The sequence below is a fragment of the Amia ocellicauda genome, chromosome 12 (genome assembly GCF_036373705.1).
Source record: "Amia ocellicauda isolate fAmiCal2 chromosome 12, fAmiCal2.hap1, whole genome shotgun sequence".
NCBI lineage: Eukaryota > Metazoa > Chordata > Actinopteri > Amiiformes > Amiidae > Amia > Amia ocellicauda.
In genome coordinates this window covers 25,831,933-25,850,642 of record NC_089861.1, presented here as the reverse complement: position 1 = coordinate 25,850,642, position 18,710 = coordinate 25,831,933, and the positions used below count along the sequence as shown (strand labels likewise).

General features: G+C 42.2%; 1 protein-coding gene and 2 non-coding genes across 3 annotated transcripts; 1 reads left to right on the top strand and 2 right to left on the bottom strand.

The window, feature by feature from the left end:
• Positions 1 to 6,785: 6,785 nt before the first annotated feature.
• On the bottom strand, positions 6,786 to 6,971 carry LOC136765294 (U2 spliceosomal RNA). The gene has a single exon (XR_010821492.1). It is a non-coding gene; the product is annotated as a U2 spliceosomal RNA (small nuclear RNA).
• Positions 6,972 to 11,028: 4,057 nt separating this feature from the next.
• Positions 11,029 to 11,219, bottom strand: LOC136765101 (U2 spliceosomal RNA). The gene has a single exon (XR_010821305.1). It is a non-coding gene; the product is annotated as a U2 spliceosomal RNA (small nuclear RNA).
• Positions 11,220 to 16,592: 5,373 nt separating this feature from the next.
• LOC136764734 (E3 ubiquitin/ISG15 ligase TRIM25-like) lies at positions 16,593 to 18,494 on the top strand. The gene has a single exon (XM_066719031.1). It carries the CDS (start codon positions 16,849 to 16,851, stop codon positions 17,491 to 17,493), a length of 645 nt encoding a protein of 214 aa, XP_066575128.1. The 5' UTR covers positions 16,593 to 16,848; the 3' UTR covers positions 17,494 to 18,494.
• The last annotated feature ends 216 nt before the right edge of the window (positions 18,495 to 18,710 follow it).

The window sequence follows — 18,710 nt, the reverse complement described above, 5'->3', positions numbered from 1 at the left end:
GGCAAACGAACTTCTTTGTAATGCTTGTCAATCACCCGGGGGGCGGGTTTGTCCTTCTGGAGGCACCAATCGCACGCAGGGGGCGGGTCTGATCGACGGCGCTGTGGTTGTGGGCGGGGCTGCGCGGCTGCGGGACGACTAGTGTTGACCGTATTGAACAGAGTCCGTTTTGACCCGTGATAAGTGCTTTAAAGTCTCCTAAGTTAATGTCCAAAAAGCATATGTAATATAGTGCTGTAACCCCATACACACATATTTGTCTCAATGTATACATGCATTTTAAATGAATTCCAATAATTCAGTCATGTGGACTACACCTAATTAGTGCAGTTGTGTGTGTTAGGAGGGTCTTTACTGGGTATGTGCTGGTGTAGTGGGTAAGAAACACAGCTGAACCTGAGGTTGTGGGTTCGATTCCATATAGAGGAGGTATTATTACTTATGTAATTATTTAAAAAGATATATCATTATAATATTTTTTAAAAAGCAATACCTACATATGAAGTAATTTAATAAGGCTTGAACACAGCATAGTTCATAGTTACTGTACTTTGTAAATTGGAATTTGTAAAATGTATTATTTTGAATTGCTATGTTTTAGCTAAGTTGAATTGTAATGATTGATGCCTTGTACTTCTCTGTTTTTTTGCACTTTGTTTGCACTTATGTTTTAAGTCGCCCTGGATAAGGGCGTCTGCCAAGAAAGAAAATAATAATAATAATAATAATACTGAAATGTGGCATTATGAAATAGTGCCATGAAATACTGAAATCTGGCATTATGAAAAACATGATTAAAAAAATACTATTTATTTATATATTGACTCATTTATATATTTATTTAATATTGACTCAAACGACATTCCATAAAAACGGACTCTGTTCAATACTGTCAACACTAGTCGTCCCGCAGCCGCGCAGCCCCGAGGAGTCGATCATGGAGGACATTGCAGGCCGCCTCTCCTTCGTTTTCTTGAAGAAGAAGCGGCTGCATTTCTCATCGTCCTCCATGATGCGGACCCTGGAAAGGACCTTGATCTTCTCTTGCTCCTCCCGATAGAGGGCGGAGAGACTCAGTTTGACCCGAGCCACCTCCTCAGCTAGGTCGAAGCCTCTGAGCTGTAAAAGACTCAGGCACTGGAGGCGGGTGTTTAGATGGGAATATCTCGCCCGCCTCTCACGAGCTTTCCGTTTCCCTAGCTGAATGAAGTAGCCCATGGTCCTTTTCTTCACAATCTCCCACCACTCTATGGGAGAATCAAAAAGGTCCTTCAGGGTCCTCCACTCCTCGAGGTGTCTGCTAAAGGTCTTAATAACACGAAGGTCATCGAGCAGGGAGGTGTTGAGCTTCCAGACCCCAGGCCCCGACTCCCGTGTGCTCGGGATGAGCACCTCTGTCGTCAGGATCCTGTGGTCTGAAAAGAAGACCGCCTCCGAAGACATGGCGGTCCTATCAAGTGGCTTAATGAGGAGGACGAGATCTATCCTGGAGAAGGAGGAGCCAGAAGAACTCACCCAGGTGAACAAGGGGACCAGGTCCCGACCTGCGTCGCAGAGTTCAAAGTCCTCCACGAACGCAGCGAGGTCCCTGCTGAATCTATCATTGCGGGGTTTACTCCGGTCTACATCCCTCAGAGCACAGTTGAAATCACCTGAAATGATAACTGGCAAGGTGCCGATCAGGAGCGGGCGTAGCTGAGGGAGAAAGAGGACTCTCTCTCTCTGGCTGGTGGGGGCATAGACATTGACCAGCCTCAATACAGCCCCCTTGTATTTAAAATCGAGGCTGGCCAGTCTGTCCGCCTCTATTACCTTAAATGCCTTTACCTCTATGAAGGGGTTTTTCAGGAGTACGGCAATCCCGTCCACTCGGGACACATTGGACCCCGACCAGAAGGATTCGCCTAGGGTCCAAGTGTCCCGGAGATCTTTGTATTCCTTTTGGAACGGGATGCCGCACTCCTGCAAACAGATGACATCCGCCTTCATACCAGCCAGAGAGTTTAGAACATCGGTCCTCTTTTTCGCCTCAGCAATGCTCCTCACATTTATTGATATAATAGTTAATGCCATAATGGCTGTGAGGGCAATTACCCGCTCCGTAACAATCATGTAAAGAAACTCTCCTCTTCCGCACTTCTCTCTTCTCCCTCACCTAGCTTAGCGCTCGCACCCATCATTTCAACCATTTGCCTCACCGCTTGATCCTCTAGGAAGACTATGTGGGGGGCTCGGCTCCCGCCACCCGGTAAGGCTGGCGAAACTCCACTGGGCTCAGGGCCCGTGGTGCTGGAGGTTCTCCCTGGTTCCCTTGTAGCCGAGGCCCGACGAGCAGATGGCAGGGCAGAGGCCTTGTGTGCGACTGAGGAGAGGACTGGATAGACCCCGCTAGTCGTTCTTTTAAGTAAAGGTGGGGGAGGGGGTGGTTTCTCCCTTCCCGGCTGTCTGTTGCCGCAGGCCTCCACCCTCAGCGCCAGTGACTCCGCCATTGCGGCCCTGAGGTCATCTTGGCAGAAGACACTGGCGCTGACTCTCCTCTCCTGAGGACCTGCGGCTCTCCCACTACTGTTTTATTGTTTGAAGTATTTTACATTTTACAAATAAAAACACTCAAAATCACAAGAATTAAAATTAACATTTTTTTAAATCAATTACTAAAATCACTTAAAAAAAATTAAAATCTCAAAGTGATTAAATTCAAAATAACTGAACATGGAGTAGGAGTAATCTAGGAGTAATCTGCAAACTACATAGTGAAAATGCAATCAGTCTTCAGGAAACACACAGCAGACTGAAATAAGCACAACGTCATATTTATAAGACCCGAAACTGCATTCGACTAAACCCTGAAACTCTGAAAAATCACTACAAACTCTGTTTTGTAAAATGGCTTATTTCACAGACACAGAACCAAACAGGCTCACCCTCAACATAGTCCAACACTTACACAAAGTATGATGTAAACTTACAGGTTTACCAGTAGCACAGGGGTATTATTAATCTATTCATGCAACTTTTAGACACTTGTCTAATACAGAGCCAACAACTGCATTGACAGCAGGTAGCAGGGCTTAGACAATGCTATGCGCTGGGATTTAAAATGACTCTGTAGGCCAGGGCATTTTAACATGGTCAAATTAGCCTCCAACCCCTAAAATGCTAAGACATGTTTTTTGTATCATATGTATTACTGTTGTATTACTATGTACATTAATGTTGTTTATACTTTTGATTTAATTTGATATAATGTTATCATATTTTTTAAATACAAATTAATAAATACAAATAACAAATACTATATAATAATAATAATAATAATAATAATAATAATAATAATAATAATAATAATGCAAAAACATTAAACAATCATATTTTCAATTACAAAATAATATATAAAATAATAATTTAATAATAACATTAAATTTTTTAAAACATATTAAACAAAACTCACCCTGACTTTGTCACAACCTCAGGATGGGGAACCTCTGCTGTAGACCCTCATCCCCTCTGTCAACAGTTTGTAGGTGACTTGTAACACAAGGGCAGAAACATGAAAACTCAGTCTTGGTGTGGTGTTTCTGTCCAGTGGTCTGATCTGATACAACTTTCTACTACATTTCATATTCTATTAAAATAGAACACATGAGTAGTTCATAAATTATGAGTGTCTCTTCAGCCCCTCATTGCTCCCTTGCATTACAGAGCATGACACGTGCTCTTCACATTCATGTTGATGCAGGACTCGTCAACACAAAACTGTACATAAATACATAAACAATACAAACATTAAGAACAGAAACCACTTTCAATCTGACATTTCACAGTATAGAAATTAAATAAGTTTGAATTACCTCATGGCTTTCCTCAGGCTCGGAGCCAGGCCCCGTCTTGCCATCAGCGTCAGAAGCTGAGCGCTCTGTGTAAGATTCAGAGTATCGTTCAGCTGTGAGCGGTGGAGAGGGGAAAGGGAGATGCAGAGCAGGCAGGGTGTCTGTGAGACGGGTCTCTGTCCTGCTTGTCCTGCAGAGCCTCTCTTATCTGAAATGGCGTTGGACACACACAAAGCAGCAACGCCCCCAGACAGCAGCTCCTTAAGAGAAGACACTGTCAAATTTAACATTCAATAAAAGTACACTGTTTTGACCATTTTCAGTTGAATTAATCCTCAGCATCAAATGCATTGAGACCGTACACAGCTTCCAGATGACTTGTACTTTAAGATATGTTGTATATTTAGGCTACCCTGTTATTGCTTGAATAAAATGTTATTTTATGAGAGCAGTAAGAAAAAGGGGGAACAACGATATATAAATTGAATTAATAATTCTAAGCACTCTTGCTATTAGAAATAACTAAGATGAAGGCCTAAACTGGCTATCTAGTAACTGTTTAAGAAGAAATGCTTTTCTGTGAGTGTGCTAAAGAATCGAACTTCTCATTTCTGTCATTACAGTGAACTAACTGGAATACGTAGTATACACCTAACAATCGCTTAGAATGAAATGCTTTTCTTTATGAAATGTAAGATGAGTGCTCAGAATAATTAGACATCTATATTTCGACCCGGGCTTGATTATGTTGACAGTTTATGGCTGTGCTTTGCCATTAATCCAGATTTCACCTTGTTCTCTATGGGTTGGTTTCAGAGGATGATTAGCACTAGTTTAAGGACATTACTCAGAATATGGCACTCACCATTGTTTGGTATACAAAATGATTTAGCCTGAAGGACAATAAACCATTGGTATATAGTACTATACTAGGCTAAATTACTGTTGCTAACCATGTACATAAACAACTTACAGTCTGAATTAAACCTTCTTGGCTCTGTCTCACATCTTTTAAAATCTCAATTTGACTTACTAGTAAAAGTTACAAAGTGAGAGGGATTTAACCAAAGACAAAGAACTGTCTATTTTTTTAATTAAACCTTAATCATTTTTGCCATTGTCAATATGTTGAATACGTAAAATGTGCACAAAACAGAAATATTTACACAGAAATGTGTATCCTTATGAGCCAATGAAGGCTTAAAAGTGATAATAATAAAAAGAAAGAAATGTCAATATAAACTAAAAACACATGGTCGTATGTCTGTGTGGGTTCAAATCCCACTCTGGGTAAATACTAATCTTCCTCTTTTAATTCACTAATTTAAGTCAAATGTCAAATGCCAAAGAATATGGCACACAAAGGCTGTGCGGCAATAATTAAACTGCTCTGTAGTAAAAGCCATGAAACCGGGTCTGATTACATATTCCTTCTTTTATTGTTATTCTTAGTTATTCTCTGGATTAGTGTCCTGGAGGAGGACAGCACATACTTATCAGATTGGGTGGGAAACGGCAGAGACCTGAATGCGGTTATCAGTAGCAAGCGATGGCTACGTTCTAGATAAGGTCCTACAACCAGGCCTGGCCATAACACCCCAACGACAGAGCCAGAGAGCTCGTGTTTATGTAGCAGGCCTACGAACCTAGTACTCAGAGTGTTTTTTTAAATTATTTAAAACAGTCCTATACTTTCTCACTCTATATTGATACATGTACATTAAGTAAAAAAATAAACACACTTTGATGTTGTGGTATTGCATGAGCATTTCACTTCCTTTCTACAGAGTATATCTGCTTAGACATGTTCAGTCCTGATCATTTAGACAATCTCATTCTTAAACATGAACTATTTATCTAAATTGTGTATATATGGATTACCTTTAAATATATGTACATCTTACTGTCTGTCTAAATGGAATGAGTATTTTGTACTTTATTATTTTACCATGCTACACTTCCTATGCTCTCTTGTAATCTTAGTCTGTATTGCAGTTTGAGGTGTACAGTATTTCACCCTATTCAAACAAAACAGTTATTCAGTTATGAAATCTTCAGATGACCATTTGGTCTAAAACAATGTAAACAAGTTGAAACATGTTGAACATGTTTATACTGGTTTATCCACACAGAGATATATGACTGGCACAGGTATTCATCCAGCACATGTACACCTAACAAAGAACCATAACATGGCATGATGATAAAACATGATATACATAGAACGTTAAGTGATATAACACCATGGTTTTGTTTTTACACAATGAATGGTCATTTTAGCACTGAAGGCTTTTGAAGTAGGAGGGGAGGCCTTTGTGTGATAACTGTAGTAAAGAAACTGACACTTTGAAGGCAATTATTTCTGTCTCTGTGAAGAGTAATATGTCCGGGCAGCCTCGTTCCTCTGTATGTCTGGCTTCCTGTAGGAGATTTCAGACCAAAGCTGCTACACTGTCCTCTCACTCTTGAGCTGCAAACTGCTGCTCTGGCTGCTTCTCAAAGCTTTTGCAAATGCACTAAATCATTGTGGGTCTAAACTTCATCCTGTGTCTACAAGCTAGAGATGCTCTTGATTCCTTCATGTGAATGGAAACTATTCACTCCATTATACAACAAATACCATATCAAAGCTAATATTTGGTCATAAAGTCATGGCCTTACAGGGTAAACCATGAAATATTGTACTAACTAATGGAAAAAACAGTATTGTGGGTTTCTAAAATTCATGAAAATATACTATATATTAAACAGTGACAATTGGGAACTATTAAAAAATATCATTAGCTTTAATGTAATTATAAATATTGTCTACCAGTAGTTATGATACACAGATTTTGTTAAAATGTCATAGATGAGCTGATGTTCTCAATAATAATAGAGAAAGTCAAGAAACAACATATTGTTCACTTGGAAACGTTAGTGACTTCAGTCTGTCGTTAAACCAGCTCGTTCCCCGGGGGGTGCACCGTTCCTGGAGACACTGCAATACCAGGCCGATGCGTGGAGTGGGCGGAGCAAGCCCCTATCCCATCTCCCTGCGCCAAAAATCAATTTAATATATGGTCCCCATATAGGGGACGTATCAGATATTAATACTGTTTATTTGGTTGAAGTATTTTACATTTCGTAAATAAAAACAATTCAATATTTAATACTTATGATTAAAATCATTTAAAATATCAATTCTTAAAATCACTTAAAAAAATTTAAAATCTTTGTGATTTTTAACAAAACTAAAACAATTAACTTTAAAATAAACGTGGTCAAATCAAATAAACAAAACGTGATAAAAGCAAAAACTGCACACCAACAAAAGAGTCAAATACATTGAAAATAACTGAAAATGCATTAAACAAAATAAAGAAACAATTAAAAAGGAAAAAATAAAAAACAAACAAAAAAAGTCTAATGCATTTTAAATTAAACCCAAAACGGTCAATGTATTTGACAACAAAATATAACAAAACTATACCAAAAAAGCCCTAAACAATGTGATTTAAAAACAACTAAATCTTTAAAAACAATTAAGATTCGTTTTTTTTTAATCTTTTTAAAACAGTCATCCGTAAAATCTTTAAAAGATCTTGGACTCGGGCTCCAGCAGGGGGAACTAACCGTCCCCGGAGGTGGGTCCCATCATGGGATCCTGAGCTCCCCCAGATCTTGTATGCGCCAGTTCTTGTAGGCTTCCTCCTTGCCCCTCTGATGGACCTCCAGATTGACATAGTCTCTTACAAACACCATGCCCCTCCGCGCGATGACGATCGGGTCCAGCTCCTGCTTATTGAACAAACAGATGTTCCGTCCCTCCCACAGTGCCTGCTTCACTGCGCAGACGACACGCCACCAGCACCTCAGGGTAGATGTTGAAATTCCCCTGGCCGGACCGTATAGGATCTGCTGGGCGGTCGCCCGCGCAGGAACGGCGAACCTGTGGAGGAACGGAGAAAACAGGAGCCAGACCCTGTGGGCGGAGGGGCACTCACTAAAGATGTGAGCCTCCGTCTCCTTCCCCAGGCAACCCTTATAGGGGCAGGTGTCATAAGGAGCTATGCCCCTTCTGTGCATGAACACTCGGGTGGGGAGACACCGACTCACAGCCATCCAGGAGACATCTTTCTGCGTGTTCGTGAGGCAAACGTGCGTAGCGTTAGCCCAGATAAACCGGCAGGTTTCGGGAGGGAAATCTTCTATCCGGCTGGTCTCCTGGGTAGATCTCATCTGACTACAGATGGTCTTATAATCCCAGGAGGCCAGCACGACTTCATGGAGGCCTACTTCGAGCGCAAAGGCTCGGAGCGCCCTGTAGAACGGCGGGGGATCCCACGAGTGCGGCCTGGTGTTATCCATGGCGCAGAGGCCGAATGGTCTCAGGCTGCTGGCAAAATAAAAGCGGTTCATGAAACTCACTTTCTTGCCAGCAGCCTGGATGTTCTTGACCACATAGGCCAGCCCCTGCGCCTTTATCAGCCGCACAACGTCCGGGACCCCCCTGCCTCCATCCAGGGTACCCTTCACCATCTGCACTCTTTTCAGCCTCTCCATTTTGCTCCCCCAGACAAACCGAAATATAATTCGGGTCACTAGTTTTGCGATAACCTTGTCTGGGGGGAAGATCATTCCTACGTAGAGGAGTATCGGGAAGAGGATGGCCTTTACGACCAGCACCTTACCAGCCATCGTCAAGGTCCTTGTGCTCCAGCCGTGGATCTTCCTTTGGACCTTTGCTATGGCCTCCTCCCAGCTCCGGGTGCCCGTGTTGGTCCCGTCGATCGTGATCCCCAGAACCTTGATAAACGGCTTCACAGGGAACACGGTCGGCGGGCCCCGGCCGACAGGCCATGCCCTGGAGAGGTAGACCTCGCTCTTGGCCTTGTTCACAGCGGCCCCCGTCGCCCTGCAGAAGCCGTCCAGCAGTTCCTCGACCCTGGCCACGGACGGAGCGTCCGTGCAGACCACGGCCACGTCGTCCATATAGGCCAGGGCCTTCAGTTGCTCTCCGCCGGAACCCGGGAGATGGAAACCTGTCACCCGGACGTCCCGGCGGATCGCCTGCATGAACGGCTCCAAGCAGAGGACGTACAGCAGGGCCGACAGGGGACAACCCTGCCGGACCCCCGACCTGACCGGAAATGGTTCGGTCAGGTGGCGGTTCACAAGGACCCTGCTGCTTAGGCCGCTGTAGATGATCTTGACCCACTTCCTCAGGCCAAGAGCGAGACCCATCCTCTCCATAACAAGCTGCAGGTATTCGTGGCCCACTCTGTCGAAGGCTTTCTCCTGGTCCAAGCTGATTAGGACCAGGGGAAGCCCTCTCTCGTTCGAGTAGGCCACGACATCCCTGAGCAGCATGGCGTTGTCGGCCGCCGATCTCCCCCGGGCACCACAGACCTGGTCGGGACCCACGACTTGAGGGAGTGGCCGCTGCAGCCGGAGCGTCAGTGCTTTGGCCAGTATCTTGTAGTCGGTGCACAGGAGGCTGACTGGCCGCCAGTTCCTCAGATCTTTCGGGTCTCCCTTCTTGTGAAGAAGGGAGAGGATACTCTTCTTCATCGAAGGGGCCAATCTGCCCTCTCTGTACATCGACCCCAGGACCTGGCCCAGATCTTCCTTAAGCACCTCCCAAAAGATCTTATAGAACTCAGCAGGGATCCTGTCGGGACCCGGTGTCCTTCCAGAGTTACGACTCTTTATCACCTGGGAGAGTTCAGTGGTGGTGTGACAGCACATACTTATCAGATTGGGTGGGAAACGGCAGAGACCTGAATGCGGTTATCAGTAGCAAGCGATGGCTACGTTCTAGATAAAGTCCTACAACCAGGCATGGCCATAACACCCCAACGACAGAGCCAGAGAGCTCGTGTTTATGTAGCAGGCCTACGAACCTAGTACTCAGAGTGTTTTTTTAAATTATTTAAAACAGTCCTATACTTTCTCACTCTATATTGATACATGTACATTAAGTAAAAAAATAAACACACTTTGATGTTGTGGTATTGCATGAGCATTTCACTTCCTTTCTACAGAGTATATCTGCTTAGACATGTTCAGTCCTGATCATTTAGACAATCTCATTCTTAAACATGAACTATTTATCTAAATTGTGTATATATGGATTACCTCACTGTCTGTCTGTCTAAATGGAATGAGTATTTTGTACTTTATTATTTTACCATGCTACACTTCCTATGCTCTCTTGTAATCTTAGTCTGTATTGCAGTTTGAGGTGTACAGTATTTCACCCTATTCAAACAAAACAGTTATTCAGTTATGAAATCTGTTTTAGACCAAATGGTCATCTGAAATGTAAACAAGTTGAAATCTTTTTTTAAAACATGTCAAGGTAAACATGTTTATACTGGTTTATCCACACAGAGATATATGACTGGCACAGGTATTCGTCTAGCACATGTACACCTAACAAAGAACCATAACATGGCATGATGATAAAACATGATATACATAGAACGTTAAGTGATATAACACCATGGTTTTGTTTTTACACAATGAATGGTCATTTTAGCACTGAAGGCTTTTGAAGTAGGAGGGGAGGCCTTTGTGTGATAACTGTAGTAAAGAAACTGACACTTTGAAGGCAATTATTTCTGTCTCTGTGAAGAGTAATATGTCCGGGCAGCCTCGTTCCTCTGTATGTCTGGCTTCCTGTAGGAGATTTCAGACCAAAGCTGCTACACTGTCCTCTCACTCTTGAGCTGCAAACTGCTGCTCTGGCTGCTTCTCAAAGCTTTTGCAAATGCACTAAATCATTGTGGGTCTGAACTTCATCCTGTGTCTACAACCTAGAGATGCTCTTGATCCCTTCATGTGAATGGAAACTATTCACTCCATTATAGAACAAATAACATATCAAAGGTAATATTTGGTCATAAAGTCATGGCCTTACAGGGTAAACCATGAAATATTGTACTAACTAATGGAAAAAACAGTATTGTGGGTTTCTAAAATTCATGAAAATATACTATATATTAAACAGTGACAATTGGGAACTATTAAAAAATATCATTAGCTTTAATGTAATTATAAATATTGTCTACCAGTAGTTATGATACACAGATTTTGTTAAAATGTCATAGATGAGCTGATGTTCTCAATAATAATAGAGAAAGTCAAGAAACAACATATTGTTCACTTGGAAACGTTAGTGACTTCAGTCTGTCGTTAAACCAGCTCGTTCCCCGGGGGGTGCACCGTTCCTGGAGACACTGCAATACCAGGCCGATGCGTGGAGTGGGCGGAGCAAGCCCCTATCCCATCTCCCTGCGCCAAAAATCAATTTAATATATGGTCCCCATATAGGGGACGTATCAGATATTAAACTGATAAGAACAGATACTACACTTGATCTTAGCCAAAAGGCCGAGAAGCGATACCGAGCCCTCCGCGCTCACAGAGTCCCGTCTCCGGACAGAGCGAGTGGGTCCAGGGTGGGACTCGTAAACAACACCTACGAACTCAACACGCAAGCGCATCAAGTTCATATGACACTACGGACGCCTGTAGGAATCGCATGCGCTTCATCAGAACGATCAAGAACCTTTCGAACACTCAGAAATTAATCGAAGCCCAACATGCAACGCGCAGTAATTTGCATAACATCCAAGTCTACACCAATCAAATACCTGAAACAAATCTTAAATATTGTGACATACAAACCAGTGACGTAAAGTCGTGTTATACAGCATAATTAACAGCTCAAGTCATAAATGTACATCAATAGTGAACTAATTCCGTCGAATCTGAACACGCTTCTTAGCTGCATGTAGTTAATACCCATGATGCTCCGAATATATTTCCATAATCACGCCCACTGCCAGTCCAGAGGCATAGATATAGAATCACTAGAACGGTTTTACCTACATAACGTCTATGGGGAGCCGTCGGCCATATTGTCTAGGGATGGAAGTACAGCGCTTATAACACATAGAAGCAGAGATAAATACGTGTATTGTTGTTTAAACGTATGTGTAACCGTCAAATAGGACTACAAATATTACGTCAAAACAGGTTTACAAACTACTGAAATGTATGCATTATCGGATTCCAGTTACAGTGAATGGAAATATGCATTGTACTGATCATAACCCGTTGTGATTTTACACAGTCAGACAAATCACTTTAAATCTCAACGTTAGACTCACGATTGAATGTGATTTACAGACACGAACACACCCAGGCTGTTCTAACCAGGAATACACGGTTGCGGTTTAAAAAATAACAATAAAGATCCTGCTCCAGTTTGCTCTGCCCTGTAATTTAACCCGTACGTTATCGTCTGCTGGTTCAGTCTTATTAGGATTGTAGTTATTAAGTATTATTGTAGATACTTTGATTAGATCTGAAAGTTATCATACTTGATGTTCTGTATAGCATGTAGACCTATAGGTTATAAAACTGTACCTCGCCACTGCTGCAGCAAAACGAACAGGCCTCCGGTGTTTCTAGTCAAGGTAATGTACTGACGGGGGAGGGATGGGATCCGCCATTTACCACCCCAAAGCACGCTCAAATATATAAAAACCCTAACTTATACACTGTCATCAGAAAAATAAATATGCAATAAGCACACGTAAAACACACCATAAATTAAGCAAGCAAACCCACAAAGCATCAAAAACTACACGAGAAAACCCAGAACAAAACCCATAATAGGCGTGTTAATTGCGGATACCATTATACGCAAACAGAACCTACGTGGCTTCCTTTATAAATTAAAATACGGAAAAGCACCTAAAATATCAAAATACAAATAATGACAGTCAATTCGGGGAACGGATATAGCTCAAAAAACACTCACTTATGCGGTTGCAGTTGAGATACGAGTCCTTTGTCCAGTCCTCTCTCCTGCTCTCCACAGCAGCTCAATATCCGCCAATAGAGCACCCAATTAACTGCCAATTAACTGCCAATTAACTCGGGTTTAGGCGTGAATCAATCAACAGGCACTACAAGTGTTTCGGCCTGAGATGGAAATCTCAGTTCTCACAGTGATAAGAAGTGTCTTTGAATTTTGCTTTTGTTTGTTACTCCTCATAAACTGCTGGCATCTGCTAATGCATACATACATATACAAAAACAAACTAGCTGTAAAGCAAAATAACTCATTCTAATCATTCTAGTACTGCTTGAACAGGTCTTCGTTGTCGGAAACCAAGTTTTGTTCAACAACAAGATGCAGGGCAACAGAATGCAGAGCCGTAGAGATAACAGAGCTATATTTGAAATGATTGAAAGAATGTAAACTGTTGAGAGAGGCTGTGTCAGCCTTGCCAGGTCCAAAGAGTAACAGAGACACCGATTCAGCTTTAAAACTCCAGGAATGTGAAATGTATCTAGAAATATTACATTTATTTCTTCATTTTTTTAAATGAGTAAAACAGCAATTCCTCCAGGAAGAGCTTTGGAAATTGCACTATTCACTTGCGTCACAAGGTGGAGTAGTTTCAGTACAGGATACCTCCATAAATAGTTTCATAGTAGTGACCGTATTTTCTTTAGTGGCAAGCCACAACTAATGACATCCTGTATATTTCCTTGTTCCTATTTGAACAGTTTTTACCAAATGATCTTCTGTTTATAACCTATCTACACCTGAGACCAGAGGCAGAGAGAGATGAGGATGGAGGGATTAGGGAAAGAGCAACAGGCAGCTGCCGGGCGGCAGGAGCGAGCAGGACAGGAATGGGAGAGACAGTCATAGATGCCCAGTGTCGACGTGCGGCGTCTCCTCGCTGGAGACCCACAACCTAACTACGTGATGTGTGTCTGCTGGTCCGAATACGCATCCTGTGATGACGAAGCAAATCGATGCTCCTTATTAACTTGAAATAAAAGCTTTGTCTGGAATTTGGTACTAATCAGCTTTTAAAAATCACTTTACAAAATATCTGCTGATCTGGATTCTCCTGACTGGGTAAGAGCTGTAGTTTACACTGTTGTTTCTCTGTCAAAGCAAGTCTGAATTATAAGTGTCATTATTTAAAGCTGCCACTTGGGGGCGACAAAACCATGAGACATAAACAGAACTGTGATTCAGTGAACTTCATTAGTGTGTGTCTGTCAGAAAAAGGGTTAAAAGCAACAATTCAACTTGTATTCCATTCTTAATATACTAATTGAAAACAATAACTGGGAATTATGACAGTGCCATCTACTGTTCCCAAAGCAGCATTACTGGCAGCAAGCTCAATTTCCTCAGACTCGCCATCCCACAATGAACCAGGCTAGCTACATCTGGACAGTGATATTGGACAATGAAATCACAGCACTTGTTGGGATTTTTATTAATACTAGAGTTCACACTGCAGTATGCATTTCTTAATCTGTGTATGTTTTCTTAATTTGTCACAACCTGAAATGATGCATTTAAATGTTGTTTCTCTTCTTCTTTGATTTATTCAACCATACTAAACACCTTAAAGAGGCAAGAAAATTCAGATTTTGAACTATATTTAGTAAATATTTGAATACAAATCACGTTTTAACAAATATTTATTTTATTATAAAGTAGTTCAAATTCACAGTAATACTATACATTTGTCAGATATATGGAATTTTAACCTTTCATCAATACCCAGCTACACCTGCTGCTGATTTAAAAACGTTCATGAATGAGTCAGTTCTCAAAAGACCTGGACAAATCAACTGAGAGCTGATCAATATGTGATGATAATGAACAATGATGAAAGCTACATTATTTTTATTCCCAGGCTGTTTAAGATTCCCCCCCCCCCCCACACTAAATTATCTTTTGAAAACTGCTTTATTTCAGTTACATTCCATTTGTTCAATTAATGGAAAATGTTCAATATTTCAATTCAATCTTGCATCCATCATTTTCAAACCTTGCAGAAAGGTTGCTATTCGATAAAGCATGTGAACAGAATGTGGCGAAGTGTTGTCTGTGGACAGTAATTCCTTCAGCCGAGTCACACAGACGGATGTGATTTCAGAGAGCAGAGGGTTCTTTGTGGTTGACGTACAGGGCTCAATTAAGCTCAGTGAGGCACTTGGAGGTGTGTTGTCGGTTTCCAAGTCGTCAGTTGCCTCTTTGAAGGGTTTAAGGAATGATACGACCTACTTGAGCGTGTTGGTGCTGATGCGTCCGATCTTGTCATAATTATTGCTCTCAGTCTCAGCCAGCACAGATGCAATGTCTTCATACTGTTCCCAAACAGAATTAAGGATGTCAAAATTGGAGTTCCACCATGTCTCAACGGATTGTTTCAGTGACTTTTTCAGCTTGCCCTGCTGTCCTGAATGTTTGAAATATGTGACCAACTCTTTAACATCAGTGAGGAAACCCAGTGACCTCTGGTGACATTTCCATCACGGCAGGAGCAAACGCACTAGACAGGGTCACGTTTAGTATGTGCGCTATGCAATTTAGTCTCATGACTCCTCGTAGGGAACAGACCATGTTGGCTCCATGATCTGTGACGATCTTTCTGCCCATTTCTGTCGCATCAATGCCAAATACTCTGAGATTATGTATTAGTTTTATGCTATTTGTATAACTGGTTATTTATGTTTTAAAAATGTATAAGTCTGCTTGATATGTGCATACCGATGTATACACTAGTTTACACAGTTTATTGCAATTGTTTTGAAAAACAATTGAAAAACACGTTAATTTTCACTTAACTTTTATCCAAGTCTGTATTTTATTTTTTCCTCACACTGTTCAGGCGCTGTGGTTGTGTGTAGTACGATGTGTCGTCGATGCTAGTGTTTAATAATGAAAACTATCACAGCCGTGACTAGTAAATATTGCATATTTCTGCAATTTTCTGGAAAACACAAAAGAAGTAAATTAAATTTCCTTAGCATATTGCTCTTTACTGATCCTCTCTTCTGAGAAATGGTGGAGTGCACAGGGTCGTCCGCACTAAATGGAGATCTTCACAGCACCACCAAATACTCCGTGTTCAAACAAGATAGTCAACTCCCGCTTTGCTTCCATCTTTGAGAAGGGCTGCTCTAATACAATCCAGGTGCATCGTTTAAAAAAAATGCAATTGTTTTTAAAAGAGAAGACTCCAGAATGAGAAATTATGCAGGTTTTCCATTATGTAGAGAGGGGAAAAAATACACCGAACCTCATGCAACTCCCACAATGCACCGTTTCAGGTAACATGAATGTTCCCATATAAATTAGGCGGTGTAGACTATCTAATTTAGATAGAGGATATTTAGTACCGCCTGTTGAAAATGTCACAGTGAGCTCACAGTGAACTCACACTGGGTAATGTGATCATATTAGTATTGATAATGTTATGCCCTGACTTAACGGTGGTATTAATTAAATACACTGGGAGTTGATATTCCAAGCTTTTATTCCTGAAAAATAACAATAGAGCAGAATGAGTGAATGAGCACAGATTGCAGTCAGTCAGTCAACAACTGTATAAGCAAGCTTGTCCCGCTGACATTCCTCTCCAATCTGTCCTTGAATTTTGAACTCCCTTCGAATGGTCACTTCTGGAATACCTCGAGCATCCAGGACTGACTTAGGCGTTGTCACTGTACTGCCTCTGCTTAATCGTTCCGTCTTTCGGAGTACCTTAACTGTTGCTTCCAGCGTCTCTAGGGACTCTACTGATTCTTTATCTTGTTGGCTGTCATTCAGTTCTTTCTGTGTCTGCTCTGTACTGTCCTTACTGTTCATTGTATGAATATAGGACAGGAGGTTTTGGATGTATTTTCAGGTATCTGCTTCCTCCTCCCTGTCTTCCACTTCCTGTAGTACTTTTCCTGCTGCACGGACCAGGATGCGTCTACTTTTCCCACTACCGTCTTCCTCCTCTGCTGGGAAGCACTTCAGGTATCTGCAAACATCTAACCGCAGCAGCACAGCCCTCCTCAGCCTGGCCTCAGCCCCAAACCACACCTCCTGCAGCTCTGGGCAGATCCAGTCCCTCCACACACACAGGTAATTTTCATTTCTGCTGAAACAGCCTGACTGGAACTGCGTCTCTCTGCCTCTCAGTCTCTCAGTGAAATGGCAGAAGCTGGAGTTTTTCTGGACCAGATCAGCTGCTCAGTGTGTCTGGACACACTGAAGGATCCAGTGACTATTCCCTGTGGACACAGTTACTGTCTGGGCTGTATTAAGAGCTGCTGGGACCGGGATGATAACATCGGTATCTACAGCTGCCCCCAGTGCAGAGAGACCTTTACCCCCAGGCCTGTACTGCACAGAAACATCATGCTGGCTGAAGTGGTGGACAGACTGAAGAAGACAGGGCTAAATACCCCTCCTCCTCCTCCTGTTCACAGTCCTGCTGAACCTGGAGATGTGTTGTGTGATTTCTGCACTGAAGAAAAGACGAGAGCTGTGAAATCCTGTCTGGTGTGTCTGGCCTCTTACTGTCAGTCTCACCTCCAGCCTCACTATGAAGTGGCTCCACTGAAGAAGCACAAGCTGGTTGATGCCACCGGGCGTCTGGACGATGTTCTCTGTCCTAATCATCAGAAACTGCTGGAGGTCTATTGCCGCACTGATCAGACGTGTATCTGTTTGCTGTGTGTAATGGATGCTCATAAAGGCCACGATACAGTCTCAGCTGCAGCAGAAAGGGCTGAGAAACAGGTGAGGACTGTGACTCTGTACTGGGAGCAGAAGTACAGTGACATACACATGTAGTTTTCATGGGTGTATTGATGGGAGGCACACAGTGTCGTTGGAGGGACCTGGGAGTGTCTAATCTATCACAACAATCACATGATGTTTTTATTTTATTATTATTACTTTAGAATGGGTAATATAATTTAGTATTTTCTTAAATATAAATGAGTGTTGCATTAAACTGTTTTGTTGGACAATTTTAGAAATAAAACCTGTCAACGAAGAGAAATATCTTCTCATTCCTGTTTAACTGTTTAGTCTGAAATTGACACACGTTAATAGACATCAGATTATAGGTGGCCCTGCCTATCCTTAATCATTGAATAATAATCAATTAAGGGAAATTGTGGTAACACGAAATGATAGAATCTTTCTCGGCACCCAAACGTAAATGAGACTGATATACACTCACCTAAAGGATTATTAGGAACACCATACTAGTACTGTGTTTGACCCCCTTTCGCCTTCAGAACTGCCTTAATTCTACGTGGCATTGATTCAACAAGGTGCTGAAAGCATTCTTTAGAAATGTTGGCCCATATTGATAGGATAGCATCTTGCAGTTGATGGAGATTCGTGGGATGCACATCCAGGGCATGAAGCTCCCGTTCCACCACATCCCAAAGATGCTCTATTGGGTTGAGATCTGGTGACTGTGGGGGCCAATTTAGTACAGTGAACTCATTGTCATGTTCAAGAAACCAATTTGAAATGATTCGACCTTTGTGACATGGTGCATTATCCTGCTGGAAGTAGCCATCAGAGGATGGGTACATGGTGGTCTTAAAGGGATGGACATGGTCAGAAACAATGCTCAGGTAGGCCGTGGCATTTAAACGATTCCCAATTGGCACTAAGGGGCCTAAATTGTGCCAAGAAAACATCCCCCACACCATTACACCACCACCACCAGCCTGCACAGTGTTAACAAGGCATGATGGATCCATGTTCTCATTCTGTTTACGCCAAATTCTGACTCTACCATCTGAATGTCTCAACAGAAATCGAGACTCATCAGACCAGGCAACATTTTTCCAGTCTTCAACTGTCCAATTTTGGTGAGCTTGTGCAAATTGTAGCCTCTTTTTCCTATTTGTAGTGGAGATGAGTGGTACCCGGTGGGGTCTTCTGCTGTTGTAGCCCATCCGCCTCAAGGTTGTACGTGTTGTGGCTTCACAAATGCTTTGCTGCATACCTCGGTTGTAACGAGTGGTTATTTCAGTCAAAGTTGCTCT